A 20560-nucleotide genomic window follows, 5' to 3' on the forward strand; every position below is an offset into this window, starting at 1 on the left:
TCCGGAGTGGATGGAGTTCATCGTGCGGACGGTGTCTTCGGTGCTGATCGGAGTCCAGGCGCGGAGGGTGGTGGTGGGGGGCGGTGGTTCGGTCGTGGTGTTCGTCTGTTGAGTGCTGAAGCTGTTGTGTATGTCCGCGATCTTGTTGTGGAAATAGGAGGCGAGGGAGTTGCAGAGGTCTTGCGAAGGGGTGATTTCGTTGTTTCCGGCGTTGGGGTTGGAGAGCTCTTTGACTATGTTGAAGAGTTCTTTGCTGTTGTGTGCGTTGTTGTCCAGTTGTTCCTTGAATGCAGTTTTCTTGGTGGCGCGGATGAGTTGGTGGTGTTTTCGGGTGGCGAGCTTGAGGGAAGTCATGTTGTCCGGTGTTGGGTCTCTGCGCCAGGTTCTCTCGAGGGCTCGGCAGTTCTTCTTGGAGCTCTTGAGTTCGTCGGTGAACCATGGGGCTTTCTTGCTGCCGGGTCTGCTGGGCGGGGTCCTCAGGGGGGCGAGCTCGTCTGCGCAGTCGCTGATCCACTTCGTGAGGTTGGTGGCCGCCTGGCTAGGGTTCGTTGTGCTGGTGGGAGGGTTCATGCTCAGGGAGGACGCGAGCTGGTCGGCTGTGATCTTGTTCCAGTTCCTGCGTGCAGCCTGTTGCTGGTGGTGGTGGATCGTGGTCCTTGCGAAGCTGAAGTGGACGCAGCTGTGGTCCGTCCAGTGGAGTCCGGTGGCGTGGCTGAAGGCGATGTCCTTGCTGAATGAGAAGACGGGGTCGAATGTGTGTCCGGCGTAGTGGGTGGGGGTGGTCACCAGTTGCTTTAGTCCCAGGTTGGCGAGGTTGTCCAGCAGGGTGGTGGTGTTGCGGTCGTTGTTGTTCTCCAGGTGGAAGTTGAGGTCCCCTAGGAGGATGTAGTCAGCGGAGCAGAGGGCGTGTGGGCTCATGAAGTCGGCGATGTCTTCGCTGAATTGTGTGTGTTGTCCAGGGGGTCTGTAGATGAGGGTGCCTCTGAGGGTGGTCTTGGGGTTGATGTGGACTTGGAAGTGCAGGTGCTCGGCGGTTGCGAGGGTGTCATCGGTGTTGGTCGTGATGCGGATGGTGTTCCTGTGGACGATGGCGATGCCTCCTCCGGTGTGGTTGATGCGGTCCCTTCGGATGATCTAGTAGCCGTCTGGGATGGCGATGGCGATGTCAGGCGCTGAGGAGGCGTTTGTCCAGGTTTCCATGAAGAAGGCGACGTCTGGGGCTGTGGTGTCGAGCAGGTTCCAGACCTCGATGGCGTGCCTGTGAATGGAGCGGGTGTTGAGCAGGATGCATTTCAGGTGGCTGCTGTTCAAAGGAGCAACTGGCGGCAATTGGGTAAGGGAAGGGATGGGCTCAGCAAAAAGTGGCAGTTTAAATGAAATGGGAGTCCATACAAGCTTCTTCTAACAACCTCAACAGCATAGCAAATAAAAGAGGCACATCTCCATGGCAACATAGAATTCGCGGTATATCCTGCTGAGATGATAAATGAGGTCCCCATGCTAACAATGTACTTCACCATGATAGATACTGCATGGCTAAAAGAGGGCTGAAATCAAGGGCTTTGTAGAACTAACATATGCATAGCGTCAAAACTACTTTAGCACTGTAACACAAACAATACGTTCTCAAGAAACCTCTTGGGAGAGCTGATGGAAATAACGAGCATAACTTTCACACCGCTTAGAAGCGTCTGTCCTCATGGCCACGAGGAAAGCGTCTAGTGACGCAAGTACATACAGGATGGGTCTCGGTCAAGAGTATGCCTCACACATAGCTCCGTCACCTTGCCCAAAGAATGATTAAATAAAAAAATAAAAAATCAATTAAATGAAAAAAAGAAATAAAATATAAATTAAACACTGACCACAAATTCTTGGCTGTAATGGGGACTGTTTTTAGACCCATGTGCAATCAACAGTGAGAGGAGCCAATGCCTGAAGTCGCCCAACCCACTGCCCATTGCTATATGCTATAGTGAGCGGACGGATAATGTGAATGACACTACCAGGAGACAATTTTTGAACAGGGCTAACTGAAAGCCCCAGCATGTATGTATTTTTTAAATATCATTTTAGAAAAATTAAATGTCTTGGTTAATGCCAGACATTAAAAAATAAAAAACTGTTGTAAGAAACAAAAAGCGGATACTGACACAAAACCAGCTTTCTTAATGAGTGATGTATTCATCAAAAGCGAGCTTGTGGCATGACGCCCCCTGGTGGCCTCAAAGTTATGCCCAAGTAGACCGAATAACATAATTCTCATTGAACATTAACTCTCATCTTACACATCAACTTAGCTGATCACATAGTGTATATGAAAACGTGTGTTATTGGACTGTGGGCCATCAGATCCAACAAGGAACATGCACATCTTACAGAAGGAGAATGCACAAGCTCACTCATGCAGCAACAGTCGAATAGCCTCAATAAGACACTTAGTCATGCTGTATCAATTTTACATTCTTGGTCTATGGGAAAATACGTTAGTACAGATAGGCCTTAGTTCCAAGTAAATTATTCACTCACTGCAAAGTGCTGAATGTAAAGACCACCATCTTGCTAAAACCAAATAATGTGCAAATAGACTGTTTCTTTATGAATGACTTTCAGACCTCTCACTAAGAACAAATCTGCATTCCAAACTAAATTTTTATTAATAGTGCAACTTAAATAGACATGTTAGTTATCTCCAGAATTGAATAAGGCCATTCTAAAAGCTTGCCTCAACGCAGCAGCTAAACTCTTATTAGTCTCTTAAACATTTGACCACATCTCACCATATCTGAAGGCCTTGAACTAGCTTCCTTTTGAAGCCAGAATCCAGCTCAAACTGGCCTGTATCACAAGCAAAGCAATATACATGAACTCCCCGGCATATATCACCCAGAAAAATGAGGTATCTGGGGGATTCAGAAACTACCGTCCGCCAGAGACCGTGTGCTCCAGTCACCATGCTTCCGTAAGGAAAAAACTTATAACCGTGCCTTCTATGGGGCTGCACCAAGAATCTGGAACTCGCTACCGTCCTCCATCAGAAGAATACCTTCTCTGTCAATTTTAACAAGCATTGCCATAGCCAATAGGTCTCACTTTTGGGACCTTATAAGTATTTAGTTATGCAGCACAATATCCTTGGTGCAACAACATCAACTGTTGCTTGGCTAAGCACTTATAAGGTCCCAAAGGCGAGACCTATTGGCTATGCCAATGCTTGTTTATTTTTAGAGCATCTGCATAAGGGGGGAGGTGTGTTGTTAATGGTGCATACTTAGTTGTTTTAGAATGTTTTAATGTCATTCTCTGTAAGCAGTGATGTATATAATGTGTGGAGGCCAGGGTGGCAGTTAAAGAAAAGGTGGTTGTGATCGGAGAGAGAGATGTTCCTCCTGTGCTCGCCCTGTTTGTACTTGTATAAAAAGTTAGACCTACATGAAAAGTAACATTCTTTTAACTATGGCACAGGGCAGACAGGCTTCACCTTGGGCAATCTATAAAGCACCCACGTATAAAATAAGAGTGAAAGAGAGACCCTTTTAGTCGCTCAATTGCATAACATGAAACATGGAAACTTGGGATCCACCTCTGTTCGTCACTTGATTGAGCCTAAATTGCCTGTGCCTAATTTTCCTTGATCATCACAACTGAGAGCACCATGAAATACATCAAGTCTAATAAATGGCACTTAATGCAGTGATTGTGTACTGAAGTGATACGCTCCCGCAGCTTCAAGATATACAATTTTTTTAAATGTTGATTACTGCCTGAAAAAGCCAAGTGTCTGAAAGCACATAAAATCATTTCCGTCTGTGACCATTTTCAAACATGCCCACATTAGAAATTGTACCAGTCAACAGCCTCGCTTTCAGCCTCACTTTCTCTTTAAAATGTCAGACGCCACCACAGTATGATGCAACATAAGCTGAGGCAGCAGAGGAGGCTGAAGGCATCGGTGCTGCTCTACTGCCCACTACCACCTTCTCTGCTCACTGTCATTAAACATTCGGACAGCAGCATTAATGAAGGAGATAAAACACAAGAGGCTGCGGAGCGCTGGGATGGAAGTGGGTTCTTCTGATAAATTGTGTTTGTGTGTAGGTTTCACTTAAATACCTGCGGTCTCTAGTGGAAGCCTGTTGGACGGCATTTACAACATTAGTCTCTTCCTTGCATTTAGGGCAGTACATAGTCATTGCTCGGAGGAAGAGCAAACGTTGGTTATGATTCTGATAAAATTGGTAAAAGCAGTGTCGGAGTCAGAGAAAAGGCCACAGACACCATAATAAAAGTGACCCCCATTAGTGATTTCAAGCTATTCGACTGCTAAAAAAGTTGCCCATGTTTGTAAATTGGTGCAGTTTTGTACTTGTAAAAGACACATTGTATAATTGTTCTGCCAGGTGAGGGAGACCTTGCAGGCATATATTTGAGCATATGGTCTGCAAGCAGGGGAATCCACAAATAAAAGCGGCCCGCAGTCTAAAACAAGCACCGTTTACTGACCAGCACCGCCTCACCCCCACAACCTCCATCTCCGAGGACTCCCAGCGAAAGGACGGCACAAATGCAACAAAACCCCCCCAAAAACGGGGCGGAAACAGGATACTGAATCCCGCCCCTCCAGGACTCCCTGACCTGCCTCATGGTTGCCAAGGCGATATTTCAAGAAATATTGTTGTGATGAACAAGTTACTTACCTTCGGTAATGCTTTTTCTGGTAAATACAATATCTGCCTGTGGATTCCTCACCTTGTGAATATCCCCCTTGGGTCAGCAACATTCGGAAATTCTTTTGTAGCCTCGCGCCGACGTGGACTCGGACGTCATAGAGACACGACATCGCTCGCGACTCCGCTGACGTCACCGACGCCTACAATAGGCCCACGCCGGCGTGATGACATCAGTTCCGCCCTTTTTTCCGTGCCATCGAGTCACACGGACGGACCAATGACAGTAGATATATACAAAGTATACACAGTACACAATAGTCAAGGCAAAACACACAGTGCAAAGCAAATGCAGGAAAGCAATTGAAACATTTCCTTGACAACAAAATAAATATACATTACAATACAACAACTCTGGCATAGAAGAGTGGACAACGGGGAGGCGGGTGGGTCAGTGAGGAATCCACAGGCAGATATTGTATCTACCAGAAAAAGCGTTACCGAAGGTAAGTAACTTGTTCTTCTGATAGATACATCTGCCGTGTGGATTCCTCACCTTGTGAATAGAGTCCCACAGCAGTCCCCACTCCCGGAGGAGGGTGTCCACTCTTCTAAACCAGGAAATCCTGAAGGACAGAGCGCGCAAAGTGGCCGTCCCTCCTGACTTCGGTATCCAAGCAGTAATGCTTCGCGAAAGTGTGGAGGGAAGACCAAGTTGCCGCTCTACAAATATCTTCAATAGGCACACCTCTAGCCAACGCAGAGGTCGAAGACTTAGCTTTTGTAGAATGAGCCCTTATACCCTCTGGAGGTTCCTTACCGGCCAAAGAGTAGCAGATCTTAATGCAGAGAACGATCCATCTTGATAAGGTTCTTTTATGGACCGCTCTTCCCTTCTTGCAACCAGCAAACCCAACGAAAAGCTGGTCCTCCAAACGAAAATCCTTGGATCTGTCCAAGTAAAAGGAAACCGCCCTCTTAGGGTCCAGACGGTGCAGTCTCTCTTCCTCCTTAGAAGGGTGAGGGGGAGTATAAAAGGAAGGTAGGGTAATGGACTGACTCAAATGAAAGGGAGTCACCACCTTAGGCAGAAAAGCAGCCCTGGTCCTGAGAACCATTCGATCAGCATGAATGGTCAGGAAAGGGGGCTTAGAACTCAGAGCTTGAAGCTCACTTACCCTCCTTGCCGAGGTTATTGCAACAAGGAAGACTGTTTTAAAGGTAAGAAGCCTCATGGGACATTTGTGAAGAGGCTCAAACGGAGCACCCATCAGAAAGGACAAAACAAGATTTAAATCCCACTGAGGCACAATAAAAGGTGAAGGAGGGAACTTATTTGTGAGGCCCTTCAAAAATCTCAAGACCACGGGAGACTTAAAAAGAGACGGCTAGTCAGGCAAGCAGAGAAAAGCTGACAGCGCTGAAAGGTAGCCCTTCACAGTAGCAACAGCAAGCCCCTGCTGCGCCAGAGAAAGAGCAAACAGTAGTATATCAGATAAATGGGCTCTCACAGGGTCAATAGACTTCTCCCTACACCACTCAACAAATTTCGACCATCTATAAGAATAGATGAACTTAGTGGAGTCACGCCTGGCGGATAAGATGACATCCACAACGTCAGGCGGGAGGGAAAAGGAATTCAGGTTGCCCCGTTCAATCTCCAGGCATGAAGGTGTAATGTCTGGAGGTGGGGGTGTAGAACCTGCCCCTCCATCTGAGAGAGGAGGTCTGCCCTGAGAGGGAGACGGAGCGGCCGGTGAGAGGAGAGGTGGAGAAGATCTGAGTACCACACCCTTCTTGGCCAATCCGGGGCGACCAATATAACTTGGGCCCGGTCTTGGCGAATCTTCCTCAGAACCCGAGGAATCAAGGGTATGGGAGGAAACGCGTAAAGGAGCTGACCTCCCCATCTCAACTGAAACGGGTCCCTCAAGGCTCCTTGCATCGGATACTGGAGACTGCAGAATGACGGGCAGTGAGCATTCTCGCGAGTGGCAAACAGGTCCACCTGAGGAGTCCCCCACATCTGAAAGATGCTGTGAACCACCTCCGGGTGAAGCCTCCACTCGTGGTCGGCAGAGAACTGCCGACTGAGACCGTCTGCCCGAACGTTCAGAACCCCGGCCAGATGATTTGCCATCAGACAAATCTGATGGTCCTGAACCCAGGACCAGAGTCGCAGTGCCTCCCTGCAGAGACACTGCGATCCCACTCCTCCCTGTTTGTTGATGTACCACATCGCGGTCGTGTTGTCCGTCAGGACTTGAATTGACTGACCGCGAAGGGAAGGGAGGAAGGCCTTGAGCGCTAAACGAATCGCCTGCAATTCTAGAAGGTTGATGTGAAGCAACCTTTCCTCTGGAGACCAAAGACCCTTGACCTCCAGATCCCCCAGATGAGCACCCCACCCTAGAGTGGATGCATCCGAAATCACCGTGGCCACCGGAGGAGGCAGAGGAAAAAGCTTCCCCTGAGACAGGTTGCCTTCCACGCCCCACCAAGACAGATCCGCTGCAGTTTCTCTGGAGATCTTCACTGACTCCCTGAGATCTCCGTTATTATTATTATTATTATTATTATTATTATTAATGGCGTTTTGTTAAGCGCATACTCCCCGGAGGCCTCGTAGCGCTACATTGTTGAATCATGAGAAAACGAAGAGCCAAGTTTAGGTGAAAAGAAGCGTTTTCAGTTCCTTACGGAACTTCAGCAGGTTAGGTTCGCCACGGAGGGTGTCAGGCAAGGAGTTCCAGGCTCTCGCGGCATTCCAGGAGAAGGATCGTCCACCCCATCTTGCCCGTTTAGTTCTGTTAACGATAGCCAGGAAAGCTGAGCTGGATCTCAGACTTCGTTTAGGAAGATAAGGGTTTGCAAGTGAGCAAACCATGGCTGGTCCAGTTTTCCACATGGCTTTGTGCATAATGCACATGGATTTAAACACAATTCTGGCCTTGATGGGCAACCAGTGCAGTTTCTTCAATGCAGCTGTGCCTGAATCTCGTCGGCCCAGATTTAGGAGAAGGCGAGCCGCTGCATTCTGTGTAATCTGCAGTTTTCTGGTGGTGGAGATAGGGGCTCCTAAGTATAATGAGTTTCCGTAGTCCAGACGGGACAGGATAATGGCTTGCACCATGATTCTACGTGCCTGGAAGGGAAGAAGAGACAGCACCTTCCTGAGCATCCGCATCAGGCCAAAGCAGGTGGCGGATAGGGTAGTAGCTTGTTGCTTGAAGTCCAACTTGGAGTCCAACCACATGCCCAGACTCTTTATATGGGTCTTAGGTTGAGGTGGGGTCCCCATACTAGGGGGCCAATCGAGCATAAGGCTCGGAATTGGTGAATTACCCAGAATCATAAGCTCGGTTTTCTCACCATTGAGCTTTAGGTGTGAAGAAGTCATCCAATGATTTATTGCTACCAGGCAATTCATAAGATTGGGGGGGGAGGTATTAGGCTGATTCATGGATACCACTAATTGTGTGTCGTCGGCATAGGTCACAATATCTAGGCCATACGAACGCACAATGTCTGCCAGAGGTTGTAGGTATACATTAAATAGAGTAGGGCTCAAAGACGAGCCCTGTGGTACACCTTGCTCAAGAGGCCAGATTTTTGAGTGGGCATCGTTCTCGACTACCTCGAAGGAACGGTCCTCCAGAAAAGATTGGAGCCATGTTATGGCCTTCCCTGTAATTCCTATGTGACGTAGGCGGTCAAGGAGGATGCTAGTGTTGACGGTATTGAAGGCGGCACTGAGATCAAGCAACATAATAGCTACAGTGCCGCCTTGATCCATCTGTTTCCTAGCCATCTCCGTCACAGTCAGAAGGGCCGTTTCTGTGCCTAGTTTTGGGCGGAAGCCTGCTTGGGAGTCGTGGAGCAGGAGGTTATGTTCCAAGTATTGAGTGACGGACGCGTTAATATGTTTCTCCAGCAGTTTGCTAATCCAGGGAAGGAGAGAAATTGGACGATAGTTAGCCATGTTATCGGGATCCAAGGTTGTTTTTTTTAAGAGTGCTCTAACTTGGGCACGTTTCCATGCTGTTGGGACTGTGCCTGTGATGATAGAGGAGTTTAAGATTTTAAGGATCATGGGCTTAATGGTGTCTTTAATTTTAAGTAAATGAAAAGGGGGGGCCGGATCGGTAGGTGAGCCAGATTTAATCTTCTGCATCAGAATATCTAATGACTCCTCATTGAGTAGGGGAAACTCCTCCAGCGTACAAGGCGTCAGCTGTGGTAAAGAGGAACTTTCGGATGGTTTAAATGTGGCGATGATATTCTGTATTTTTTTGTACAAATATTCAGCCTGGTTATCACAGCGTAGTTGGATTTTGCTGGGGTCAAGAGGAGTAGTGGGAGTGTCAATGAGGGATTTAGCAATTTTGAAGATTTCCCTGGATGAATTTGAGGCACTAGTAATTATACTTTCAAAGTACAAGGCTTTTGAGTCACTAATTTCTGCCTTGTATTTTTTAATTGCCTCTTGGTAATTAAGTTTGTCCAGATTATTGCGGGAAACTCTCCAAGTGCGTTCCAGTTTCCTACAACCTCTTTTCAGCTCTTTGAGTTGAGGAGTGTACCATGGGGAATTTCTAGATTTGGTTTTTTCTTTGAGAGTTTTCAAAGGTGCCACTGAGTCAAGAGCTGTACACAACCAATTAGTGTAAGCATCATAAAGTAGTGTGGGATCTGTTCCGAATTGGGAAGGGGCCGGAGATAAGGATTTGATCCAGTGGTCTATCGAGATTATTGACCATTCTCTCCCCTGCTGAGTAGTACGGGTAACAACTGGTGCTGGGGTAGCTACTGTCCATTGTATCGGAACCATGTGGTGATCTGTCCAGGCCAGGGGCAGGGGTGTCCCTACCTCTAGCCTATGGTCATTACTAAATACCCAATCTAAAAGATGACCTTTTTCGTGAGTGGGTTGGAAGCCCTTCTGTGTGATTTGAATGGCTGCCAAATCATCTACTAGAGACCTAGCGATCATATTACTGGGGTCATCCAGATGCAGTGCTGATACCACTGCCTGCGGAGGCACCACTGGAGTGCCCTCATGTGCCAGCGTGCATGGTTGACCAGGAGAATGCAAGAAGCCATCAGGCCGAGCAGGCGAAGGACCTTCAGGACCGGAACAACCGCTCCATTGAAAAATAAAGGGACCATTTCCTGTATGTCGCGAATCCTTTGAGGTGGAGGGAATGCACGACATACAGTTGTGTCCAGTACAGCACCAATGAACAGGTTGCGCTGGGAGGGCACCAGGTGAGATTTGGGTACATTTATCGAAAAACCCAACCTGTACAACAACTGGGTTGTCTCCTGCAGATGATGAAGCACAATCTCCGACGACTCCGCTTTGACCAGCCAGTCGTCCAGATAGGGGAATACAGGAATCCCCGATCTTCTGAGATGCGCCGCCACCACTGCCATCACCTTGGTGAAGACTCGAGGCGCAGTAGTAAGTCCAAACGGAAGGACCGCAAACTGATAGTGCTGCGATCCCACCGTAAAACGGAGATACTTCCTGTGCCACTTCAGGATGGGGATGTGGAAATACGCATCCTGCAAGTCGAGCGACACCATCCAGTCTTCTTCCAGCAGAGCCTGAAGAACCTGAGCAAGGGTGAGCATCTTGAATTTCTCCTGCTTCAGGTAAAAATTCAAGATCCTGAGATCCAGGATAGGACGAAGCCTGCCATCCTTCTTGGGAATCAGGAAATACCGGGAGTAGCATCCCTGACCCCTTTCCCGCTCTGGGACCACCTCTATCGCACCTTTCCTCAATAGAGTTTGGACTTCCTCCTGAAGGAGAAACAGATGTTCCTCTGAGCAATACCCTTGGCAAGGAGGGTAATTGGGAGGGAATTCCCGAAAGGGAAGGGCATACCCATTTTCTACGAGATTGAGAACCCAAAGATCTGATGTAACCGATTCCCAATCTCGTAGAAAGTGGGTAAGCCGGCCCCCACTGGGCCTACATGATCCTGAATGGCGGATCTAGGGCTGCTTTTCTGTGGCTGGGGGGTTGGTGGAGGTAGAGGAGGAATTGGGCTGACGCCCTCGAGGACGTGCTCTCTGCTTCCCCCTGTATGATCTATACAAGGTATTCTGCTGCTGCTGCTGTTGTTGCTGCTGCTGCTGCTGCCCTTGTCTATAAGTACGAAAGGAGCGTCCAAAACCTCTAAATTTCCTGGTCGTAGAGCCTCTGACCTGAAGACCAAGAGATCTAGCCGTCGCCCTGCTGTCCTTGAATCTTTCCAAGGCGCATCTGCTTTTCTCCCAAAGAGCCCCTCACCATCGAAAGGCAAATCCAATAAAGCAGACTGCACATCAGATGAAAAATCGGATGACTTCAACCAGGCTGAACGCCTAGTGGCAACCGCTGTGCCCATGATCCTCGCCACAGAATCCGCAGTATCAAGCCCGCTTTGGATGACTTGACGGGCAGCAGCTTGAGAATCAGACAAGGCTTCCTCAAAGTCTTTTCTGCTATCCTCTGGAACCTTAGGGATTAATGAACGCATAGAGTCCATTAGAGCATGAATGTATCTACCCATAAGGCAAGTGGCATTAGTAGATTTCAGTGCCATACTAGCCGAAGAAAAAGTCTTTTTAGCTATTTGGTCCTGTTTCTTGGCCTCTTTGTCGCCAGGCACCTGCGGAAAAGCCCCAATCGACTTTTTAGAACATGCAGCCTGAATCACCAAGCTCTCAGGAGACGGGTGTGATGACAAGAATGCAGGGTCCTCAGGAGCCACCCTATATCTCCTAGCCACGTTCTTGGAAACTGCAGGAGCAGAGAAAGGCTTTTTCCATACCTCCATAATGGGTTCCTTTAAGGCTTCATTAAATGGAAGTAAAGGCTCCACTGCCTGACTTGGAGAATGAAGAACCTCAGTCAGTAAATTCGACTTAAATTCGACAGTAGGCAAAGACAAACCCAAAAGTCCAGCCGCCTTCTTCATGACTACATGATACGGTTGAACATCCCTGGAGGGAGTATCAGATCCCGAAGGCAAAGACCATTCCCGGGAAAACTCGAGATCACTTGCCTCTGCCAGGTCGTCGAAACTGCCCCCATCCAGCTCACCTTCCTCCATGTCAGAAGAAGACTCATCAACCCTCTGTTGTTCAAGCAGACGTTGAGCTTCTCTTCGAGACCTGAATTTGACTCGAAGTGCAGCCGAATCCAAAGCCGAATCCGACGGCGCCGGAGCCGACTTCGGAACCGAATCCGAGGGCTTGGAAGGAGGATCCATAGACTTGCTTGGAGCCGGTGACGTCGGAGCCGGAGTCATCGACTTCGGGCGGGCCGGCGTCGATACCGGCGTCGACCCTGGTGGAGCTTGGTACTGCCACAGCGGAGTCGGGGTTGGCATGAACGGCATGAATGGTGCCGGAGCATATGAGTGAGGAACACCCAAATTAAAGGACATAGGGCCCATGGGACCCGAAGGCGCACCAGATGGGAACCATGATCTAGAGAAAACACCATACATCGCGTTTAAAAACGCGGAAGGGTCCTGACCTGGTGTCGGGAATGGTGGATGCTCAGGATGACCACGAGGTAGGTTTGAATCTGTTTCTTCAACAGGATTCGAAGACTCTCCCTCAACAGGAACTCCATCGGCGTCATCCGGAGTCGGAGAATGAGCCGGAGACGGAGCCGGAGTCGGATCCGGAACCGGAGTCGGAGAATGGGCCACCGACTCCGAAGGCGAAGCCTCACCTTCATGATCCGACACATGTGGAGGAATCACCTTCGACTTCACCCTCCTGGGAGACCTTGATCTTGAACCAGACTTATCCCCTGAATGATGACGGGATTCATGCCTCCTCTTCTTATGTTTTTTCCGAGAACCGGAAGCGTGGTCAGACGAAGACTTCGAGGCCGACGCCTCACGAGACCTCGACCTGGATCTCGACTTCGATCTCTTCGAGCGCTTCGAAGACTTTCTAACCTTACTTGCTTTAAGCTTGGCCACCAGGAGCTTCGATTCCCGCTCTCGAAGAGCCTTCGGATTCATCTTCTGGCACGATGAACAACCTTTAACGTCGCGATCCGAGCTAAACACCATATGCAGTCTTGGTGAGGGTCCGTAACGGACATCATCTTCCCACATTCTCTACAAGGCTTAAACCCTGTCTTCTTTGTCGACATGACAATCGAGCAAAAAGGTCAGAGAATGGAGAATCGAGGAAACAAAGTAATAGGATACTAGAAGCTACAGAGTACCCCGTTAAACCGTTAGCGTCGACGACGCAGAAAAAAAGGAACTGATGTCATCACGCCGGCGTGGGCCTATTGTAGGCGTCGGTGACGTCAGCGGAGTCGCGAGCGATGTCGTGTCTCTATGACGTCCGAGTCCACGTCGGCGCGGGCTACAAAAGAATTTCCGAATGTTGCTGACGCAAGGGGGATATTCACAAGATGAGGAATCCACACGGCAGATGTATCTATCAGAAACCATAAGGCAGGTCATGGGGTCCTCGAGAGGCGGTATCCAGAGCAGACAAATCTGCAAAACAGGAGCTTTTTCCAATGGCAGGCCTCCCTTTCGAGAAGCCTGCCAATGGAAAAAAAGGGGCGTGGCTTCATGCCGTATTGAAAACCCCTCCTGACAATATCTCTTTGCCTGCTAGAGCGCATGCGCTGCTAGCAGGCTTCGACCTAACAAGGAAGCTAAAAACTTCCTAAAGAGTAAATTCCTCCCATGACTCTCTGTTGTCGCGGATACCACCTTGTGTCATTGCTTTTCTTCCTATGCATAATTTCCTGTTCTGTTTGGTTGCCCTTTCCTTGTACAGATTTCTTACTCCCTCAAATGTTTTGCTGGTTCACTCGGTCTTTTGCGGTCATATCTCACATCACATATAATTGCTGGTTTTCTCTTTGTATCGCTGACATGTCGCTCTGCTGATTATTGTATTGTATTGTATTGATTATTGTATATAACGATGGTCTTTGTCTTAATGTAGTCATTTCCCTTATCCCTATCCATATGTGTTGCCCTTGCCTAAACTGTATGCAACGTGTTATCCCTATAAAGCGCTCTGATACCCTAACGGGTCAAGTACACGCTCTACAAAACCTAAAATAAATAAGCATGCTAGCCTACTTTGTATCTACCCAACATCTGGACAATCCTAAAAACGAATTGAGCGCTGCTAAGAGGTGAGGATATTTAGATTTACAGTTGCTATGGTACCTGAGCAGTGAGGAGATCCACCGATGGGAGATACATTTCACTTTCTCTATGAACATTTCTGATCTTGAAAGGGATAGCTGGTAGTTCCATCTGCTCATAAACATCACCATCCTGTGCTTCTGTTCGTGACCCTAAGGGAACTTCCTACAGGTAATCAAAAAGATTTACATAAATAAAGATGAAGCAGTGGATTTTTGGATTAAAACCATTCTGGATTTTAAATACCATTTGCTTTCTGAAACACATCTTTAGGGCATACTGGAAAAGGCAGGGAGACCAGACAGAGTGAGGAAGAAGGGTGAAACAGAGTGGGTGAGGACAGGCAGGGTGCTTCTGGAAAAAGGCAGAGGTCCAAAGGAGAGGCATGGCAGACAGAGGTCGGACAGTGCAACACAAAGGGAAAGGACGAAAAAGAGTGTAGAGAAGGAAAGTGTAAAAAGCCTAAAATTTGGCAAAAGAGGCAGTCCATGAGAGTGTATGTTCGAATGTGTGTGTAAATGTCTATTACCATATTAGTATTGGCCACTTGTTCTGTTTTGCATGAAGGTAGTGACATTTTACTGGAACTAAACAAAGTCTTGTCACTAGTTTCCAAGCCATCTGTACAGGGGAAGGGGTCAACGATGATACTACACCACACTCTAGGTCCAAACTGCTCGCCCTTGTGAGCCAGCCGCCAATGGGAAGTGTAAGTTCCCTCCAAAGTAGGAGCAATAAATTCAACAGATAGAATTCCAGTTTCACCAGGATGCAGAGAAGGAACAGACACGTCTTTATTAGCAGATGATAGCAAGGTAAGGTTTCCCCACATGAATGTGAGCTGGAAAAATAAAAACAAGGAATATATTAAAATGTATTTAGGTTTGCCTCAGCATGGCAAGAAATAATATGAAGCTTTCTATCCTCCTGTTCAAACATCTGTCAGTTACACTGAGGCAAAGCTAACACAAAAAGCTATACTATATACTATGAATAAATTTACAGTTCTGTATGAAATTACAGAGTAGAATAAATAGTTAATTGAAAAAAAAAAGCTGACGTACAGAGGCTACTCATGATACAAGCTTACTAAAGTGCTGCTTGTAATACCATGCTCCAAACAAAGCATTATTGTAAAGATAGTTTGTTTAACATTGCCATCTACAGAACACACAAGACAAAAGCTACTTACCTGCAACTATAGTTCCCCAGCATCCCCTGGGAGATGTTTAGCCTTTATGCCCTTATGGCGAGCAAATGCTCCTTGGTTTCCAGACGTCTTGTGCATCTGTTGATAGGATGTGGGATCTTGTTCTCTGCTTTTTGGAATTAATCATTGTTGTATTGTTGTCAGTACTGATCAACACTGACGAGTGGTGAATTCTCGGTAGGAATTTCTGAAGAGGGCTTTTGCAGGCTCTAAATTCCAGCACATTGGCATGTCCATTTTAATTTTAGTCTTGTCAAAACCACAGGCCTTTTGCTGAGAATTTCTGAAGGTGGGCTTCCAGTGATGTATCTGTAGTCAATGGTGGGAGGAAAGCCAAACCTGCTTTGATAGTTTCCAATTCAGTCTACCAAGAAAGTGATCATTTATTACTTTTGTGACTTGCATGCGAATGTTGAATGAAGACTATTAATTTGTAATTGTAATTGCATTTTTAAGGCGCACATCTACCTACAATGGGGTCTACCGGCGCCACAGCTGGTACGTCAGGAACTACTGTTGAGGGAAGAGCCAGGTTTTCAAATCTCTGCGGAACTTAACAAAAGATCGTTCGAATTTCAATGGGGCAGGAAGAGAGTTCCAGAGTCTCGGGCAAGGTGAGAGAAAGAACGTCCACCCATTCTAGTGAGTCTAAATCGAGGGATCAGATAGTTCCCTTGGGAAGAAGACCTAAGAGAGCGGGAAGGAACATATTGGTGGACGAGAGACTGGAGGTAAGTGGGTGCCAACCCCTGCTTGATCTTAAACATGAAGCAGAGGGTCTTGAATTTGATGCCGCTATCTACGCGGAGCCAGTGTAGGTCCCGGAGAAAGGGAGAGATGGAAGATCTCCTAGGGACTTTACACAAGAGAAGGGCAGCAGAATTTTGAACAAGCTGGAGCTTCCTTTGAATCTCCGGAGTTCCCCCAAGATAAAGCACATTACCATAGTCCAGGCGAGAAGTGACCAGTGCTTGGACCACTGTGCGCTTGGTAGAGTCAGGAAGCATCCTGACTCTGGATGTAAACAGGTGGCTTCCACGCTGACCGCTTGTTGCCGCATAGAGAGCAAGTCATCTAAAATAAAGCCAAGGTTACGCACCTGCGTAACAGGTTGGGGTAATGGGCCCATTTCAGGGAGCCAATGTTGGGGGCCCCAAAGATGTTTGTGCTTGCCCAATATAACCACCTCTGTTTTATCACCATTCCACTTCTGAAAGTTTGTCAACATCCACTCCGCCACTCGACTAAGACCCCGCTGAAGAGCGGAGGAGGAGCACTCCTTAGCCGAAGAAAGGGAGAAGATGATTTGGGTATCATCTGCGTATAAGTAGAGGGAGAGAGCAGCGTCCTCCACAATAGTAACCAGGTAAATGTTAAAGAGCACTGGGCTCAGCGTGGACCCCTGAGAAACCCCATACGCAGATGGTCGAACAGAGGAAGAACAGTTAGGAGAGAAGATTTGAAAAGAGCGAGATCTCAAAAAAGAGCCTAACCATGCCAGTGCGGATCCAACCACCCCAGCCGCCTTAAGAGCATTTAAAAGGATTGGGTGCGACACCGTATTGAATGTGGCGCTTAAATCTAGAAGAATAAGCGCTGTGGTTATGCCCTGATCCAGGCGGAAATGCAAGTTTTCTGTTACCCCCAATAAAGTGGTCTCAGTAGAAAAATGAGAACGAATCCCCAATTGGGACTGATGTAGACATCCCAAGGTCTCAACATGCGAGGTCAGATGCTTATTACCATGTCTCTCTAAGATCTTTGAAAACATGGGTAGTAAAGAGATGGGGCGAAAGTTAGAAAGCATCTTGGGGTCTGCACCAGGTTTTTTCAAAAGTGGGACCACCATAGCTGTCTTCCACTCTTCGGGAACTACAGATTCCCGTAGTGAGGCATTAAGAAGTTCTTGGATAACCAAAAGGGAGTCAGGAGAAAGCTGCCGGAGAATATTATTAGGAATTGGGTCTTGGGGAGAGCCTGATTTCACACTGGCTAAGCAGTCAAGGAAAGAGCTCTGGTCTAATAAGGGCCACTCAGAGATCTGTACCTCTGCGGATGAGGGTCCATGTTCTCCCAGAGGGGGGAGCTCAAGGTGTACCAAAGGATGAGAAGCTGAGAGAGAATTGTAAATAGTTTCGACTTTAGAAATGAAAAAGTCGGCAATCTCATTATATTGGGTTTCCCCGAAAGTAGGAGGGGAAGGAGAAGTATTAGCACCTGCTAATTTCTTCACCATAGAAAAGAGGGCTCTAGGACGGTTCGCAGCGTTAATGATGGAGTTAGAAACAAAAATGGCTTTCGCTTTTCTACAGGCACAATGGTATTGCCTGAGAGCTGTTCTGTAGATCAATTTACAGCTTAGGGCGTACATTTTTCTTCAGGATCTTTCCAAGTGTTTACATTCAGATTTCAATATTTTTAAATCGTCCGTAAACAATGGAGCTGGAGGAAGGTGCGCATTGAACCGCCTGGGACACAGAGGCAGATGAATATTAATGGTTGAGGTCAGCCAGTGTGACACATCAGAGTTCAAAGAGAGAAAAGGAAGTTGAATATCTGGACGATTAGCAGAGAGTGAGGCATTGAATGAAGACATTTTCAACTTAGTCCACACTCTATGGCTACCTACGATATCAGGTGAAGCCAGCATCTTAGCCCTCTCTACAGCTGGGCTAAATTGAATAGCAAAATGGTCCGACCAGTCAAGAAGAAGAGCAAGAACACTGCAGTCAAGCAGAATGTTAGAAAGAATGGGATCAAGTAAGTGACCGGCCTGTGGGTCCTTGATTGCACAGGATTAAATGAATAGCCTCACAGTCGGAAAGAAATGTTTTGCTTAAATTATTGCGGGTATCTTCTAGATGGAGATTAAGATCTCCCAAAATAGTAAAATTAGCTGACTTCAAAACAAATGGAGCAACAAGTTCTGTGTCCACTGTTTGTCTAGCTCCTCTTCTAGGAGTTCCATTATTAGACCACAGAATGGGATTAGGCATGTGCCAAATGACATCATGCCTAGGAGGCATTTAAATAGACATACCATACTTTGGTTTGTTCTTTGTTGGTTGCATAGACGCCTTATATTTGCATAAGGTGTGGAGAAGTGTGGCTCACTGGTTAGAGGAGGCAGACCTGGAAGCAGAGGTCAGCCCGGGACCAGGGTTCAATTCCCGGCTCGGCGGGGTCTTGAGTCCTAAAATGTCCATGGACTCGACAATTCTCGCTGCGGTGCCTACTCGATTCACGGGTTCACACTCTGCGACTCTGGGCAATAGCTTGCTTAATCTCCACAACGGCCCCTCGCGGCGGGATGCCTGGCTTTCACCTTGCGGATACCCTGCCGGGGTTATCTCACAGGGGAATACCAGGACGGGTTCCCTAAGCAACCGCTTAGAAACCGCTCGGTGATTTGCGCTATATAAATTCCTGTAGATTTACATTTACAAAGTGAGGCATATGTCTTTGAAGAGCTTGGTACAAGCTGTGATTGATTTTCAGTCTGGGCGTGAGTATATCTGATGACTTAATTTTCAGAGCTTGGCTGCAACTGGTGCCCTCCACTTTGTAAATATTATGGGATCTGATTTCATCCCAAAGGTAAGGACTTTAAAATGAAAATGGATACCTGCTACTTTCTATCTGATATATTTTTGATGTTTGGGTTTATGGAAGTATGCATCTTTTAGCTCTAGTGAGGCCAAATCTATGTCCCCCCTGTAAAACTCTAACACTTCGCTTAAGTTTACCATTCTGAATGCCTGTTTCCCCAGAAAACGGTCAGAATGCCGCAGGTCCAGAATAGTTTGGTGTTTTCTTTTCTTTTTAAAGTAAAAGAAAGAATCTGGAGTAGAATCCTACATTGTGATGATGGTTTGGGGCGGATTTGATTGTTCCCTTCGGTAGCATGTCAACGATCTCTGTACTTTACTTTGGGTGGTGGTGGTGTCAGAAGCCATTAAAAAAATTCCAATGTGAGTCCTAATTGGATCAGATATAAAACCTGCCTTTCAGTGGTGATATTTTCTGACTGTTTGTAGAAGGCAGAGCGTTTCCAGGCTACAGGTTCTGAAATTTGAGAAAATATGTATTAGTTGGTGCCAAGAGTCTGTCAGTAGCATCTGCTTGTGTCCTGGTGTTTGGTCTGGCATCCCCTCCTATGTTTGGAGGATGCTCATAAAAGTGGTGCTCTGTGTGATGATTTCTTATGTTGACCACAGTACTGGCAAAACTGTTGTTGAGGCTGATAGGCGGAATATCTTTACGGTGATAGGCTCCTTGATAAGGCAGGGTTCTGTCTCTAGCTGAAATGGCTGAGGATGAGCCTCGTTTGATGATCCTAGAGATCAGCCCGTATCAGTGGGAGGTTGATACTCTACGGCAAGTCATTGTTATGCTTGCTGAATAGTTATTCCCCCATACAACGGCATAGCGACAATCCTGTCTAAAGGAAGTTGACCGTAGCCAACCTTGCCTCCCGAACTCTACAGCACCTGCCAGCCAACAAAATCTTAAGTTTGCAACATTCATCAGTGAATCTTAAAGCACTGTAGATGCTCTCTCACCCACGTGCAACATGGACATCACTTCCTGCTTTTTGTCATAAGGTAAAAATTCTACATACAGAGCAATATTTGACCCCATCTGGTGGTCATACCAGCTTAATATGGCCACTGTATTGGCAGTTCAGAAGTTCTGATTAACATTGTAGCCACTGAGGACAACTTCTTCCCGACGGCATCCATTCTGTGACCCTCTTAGTCCCATGGAGCAGTACAAGGTTGTGATAAAGTGCCTCTTTTTACATGGGGTATCCCCCCACTGTTTGCCTGGTTTTGATGATGTTTAAAATGTAGTGCACAGGGTCCCTGACAACCAGGTAGCCTGGACCAGTGCTCCTTCCCTGAAACAAACTCCCAATTGGTAATTTTTCCGCCTGTAAGCTCCTAGTAAATGGTACCCTGGGTACCTAGGGCCTGAAAGCTGAAGAGGATCCCTTGGGACCACCCCCCCCCTTACTGGGACCATGCCACTGCCCTTGCAGCCTGCATGCCCCTGTGAGGGAGCAAAAGAACAAAGTCAAGATGGCAACCTGCCTGAGTGAAATGCCCACAAGCACTGCTTGGCGGCATAGATAAGTCACCCCTCTAGCAGGCAGCTCTAAGGCATTGCGCACCATGCTACAGGTAAGGGCATATCTTCAGTAGCAGATATGCCCCTACAATATTGGGCGCAATTTCCTAAAAATTGTAAGTGCCAGTGGAGCCATACAGAGTGCGTGGGCTTTGGACTTGACAATTTGAGTTCCACAGAATCATGATGGCTTCACTGAATACAGGAGTGTTTGGTACCAAACTACTCATTTCAATAAACCCACACCAATGCCAGTGTGTGATTTATTGTCCCATGTACCCAGAGGGCACCTCGGAGGTGCCCCTTGAATCCATACCAACTCTGGTGTAGTCTCTGACCGGGTGTAGGCAGCCAGTCAC

General features: G+C 47.3%; 1 protein-coding gene across 10 annotated transcripts in view; it reads right to left on the reverse strand.

The window, feature by feature from the left end:
• Positions 1-20560, reverse strand: part of NBR1 (NBR1 autophagy cargo receptor) — a 577507-nt gene that overhangs the window by 254621 nt on the left and 302326 nt on the right. For all 10 annotated transcript variants that reach the window (XM_086924037.1, XM_086924035.1, XM_086924034.1 and 7 more), the window contains 2 exons: positions 14391-14702; positions 13883-14026 (listed from right to left, as the gene is read on the reverse strand). In XM_086924037.1, the coding sequence (XP_086780163.1) occupies positions 13883-14026; positions 14391-14702 (456 nt within the window). The remainder of the gene's footprint in view (positions 1-13882; positions 14027-14390; positions 14703-20560) is intronic.

Source organism: Lissotriton vulgaris, chromosome 5 (genome assembly GCF_964263255.1).
Source record: "Lissotriton vulgaris chromosome 5, aLisVul1.2, whole genome shotgun sequence".
In the NCBI taxonomy this organism is placed as follows: domain Eukaryota; kingdom Metazoa; phylum Chordata; class Amphibia; order Caudata; family Salamandridae; genus Lissotriton; species Lissotriton vulgaris.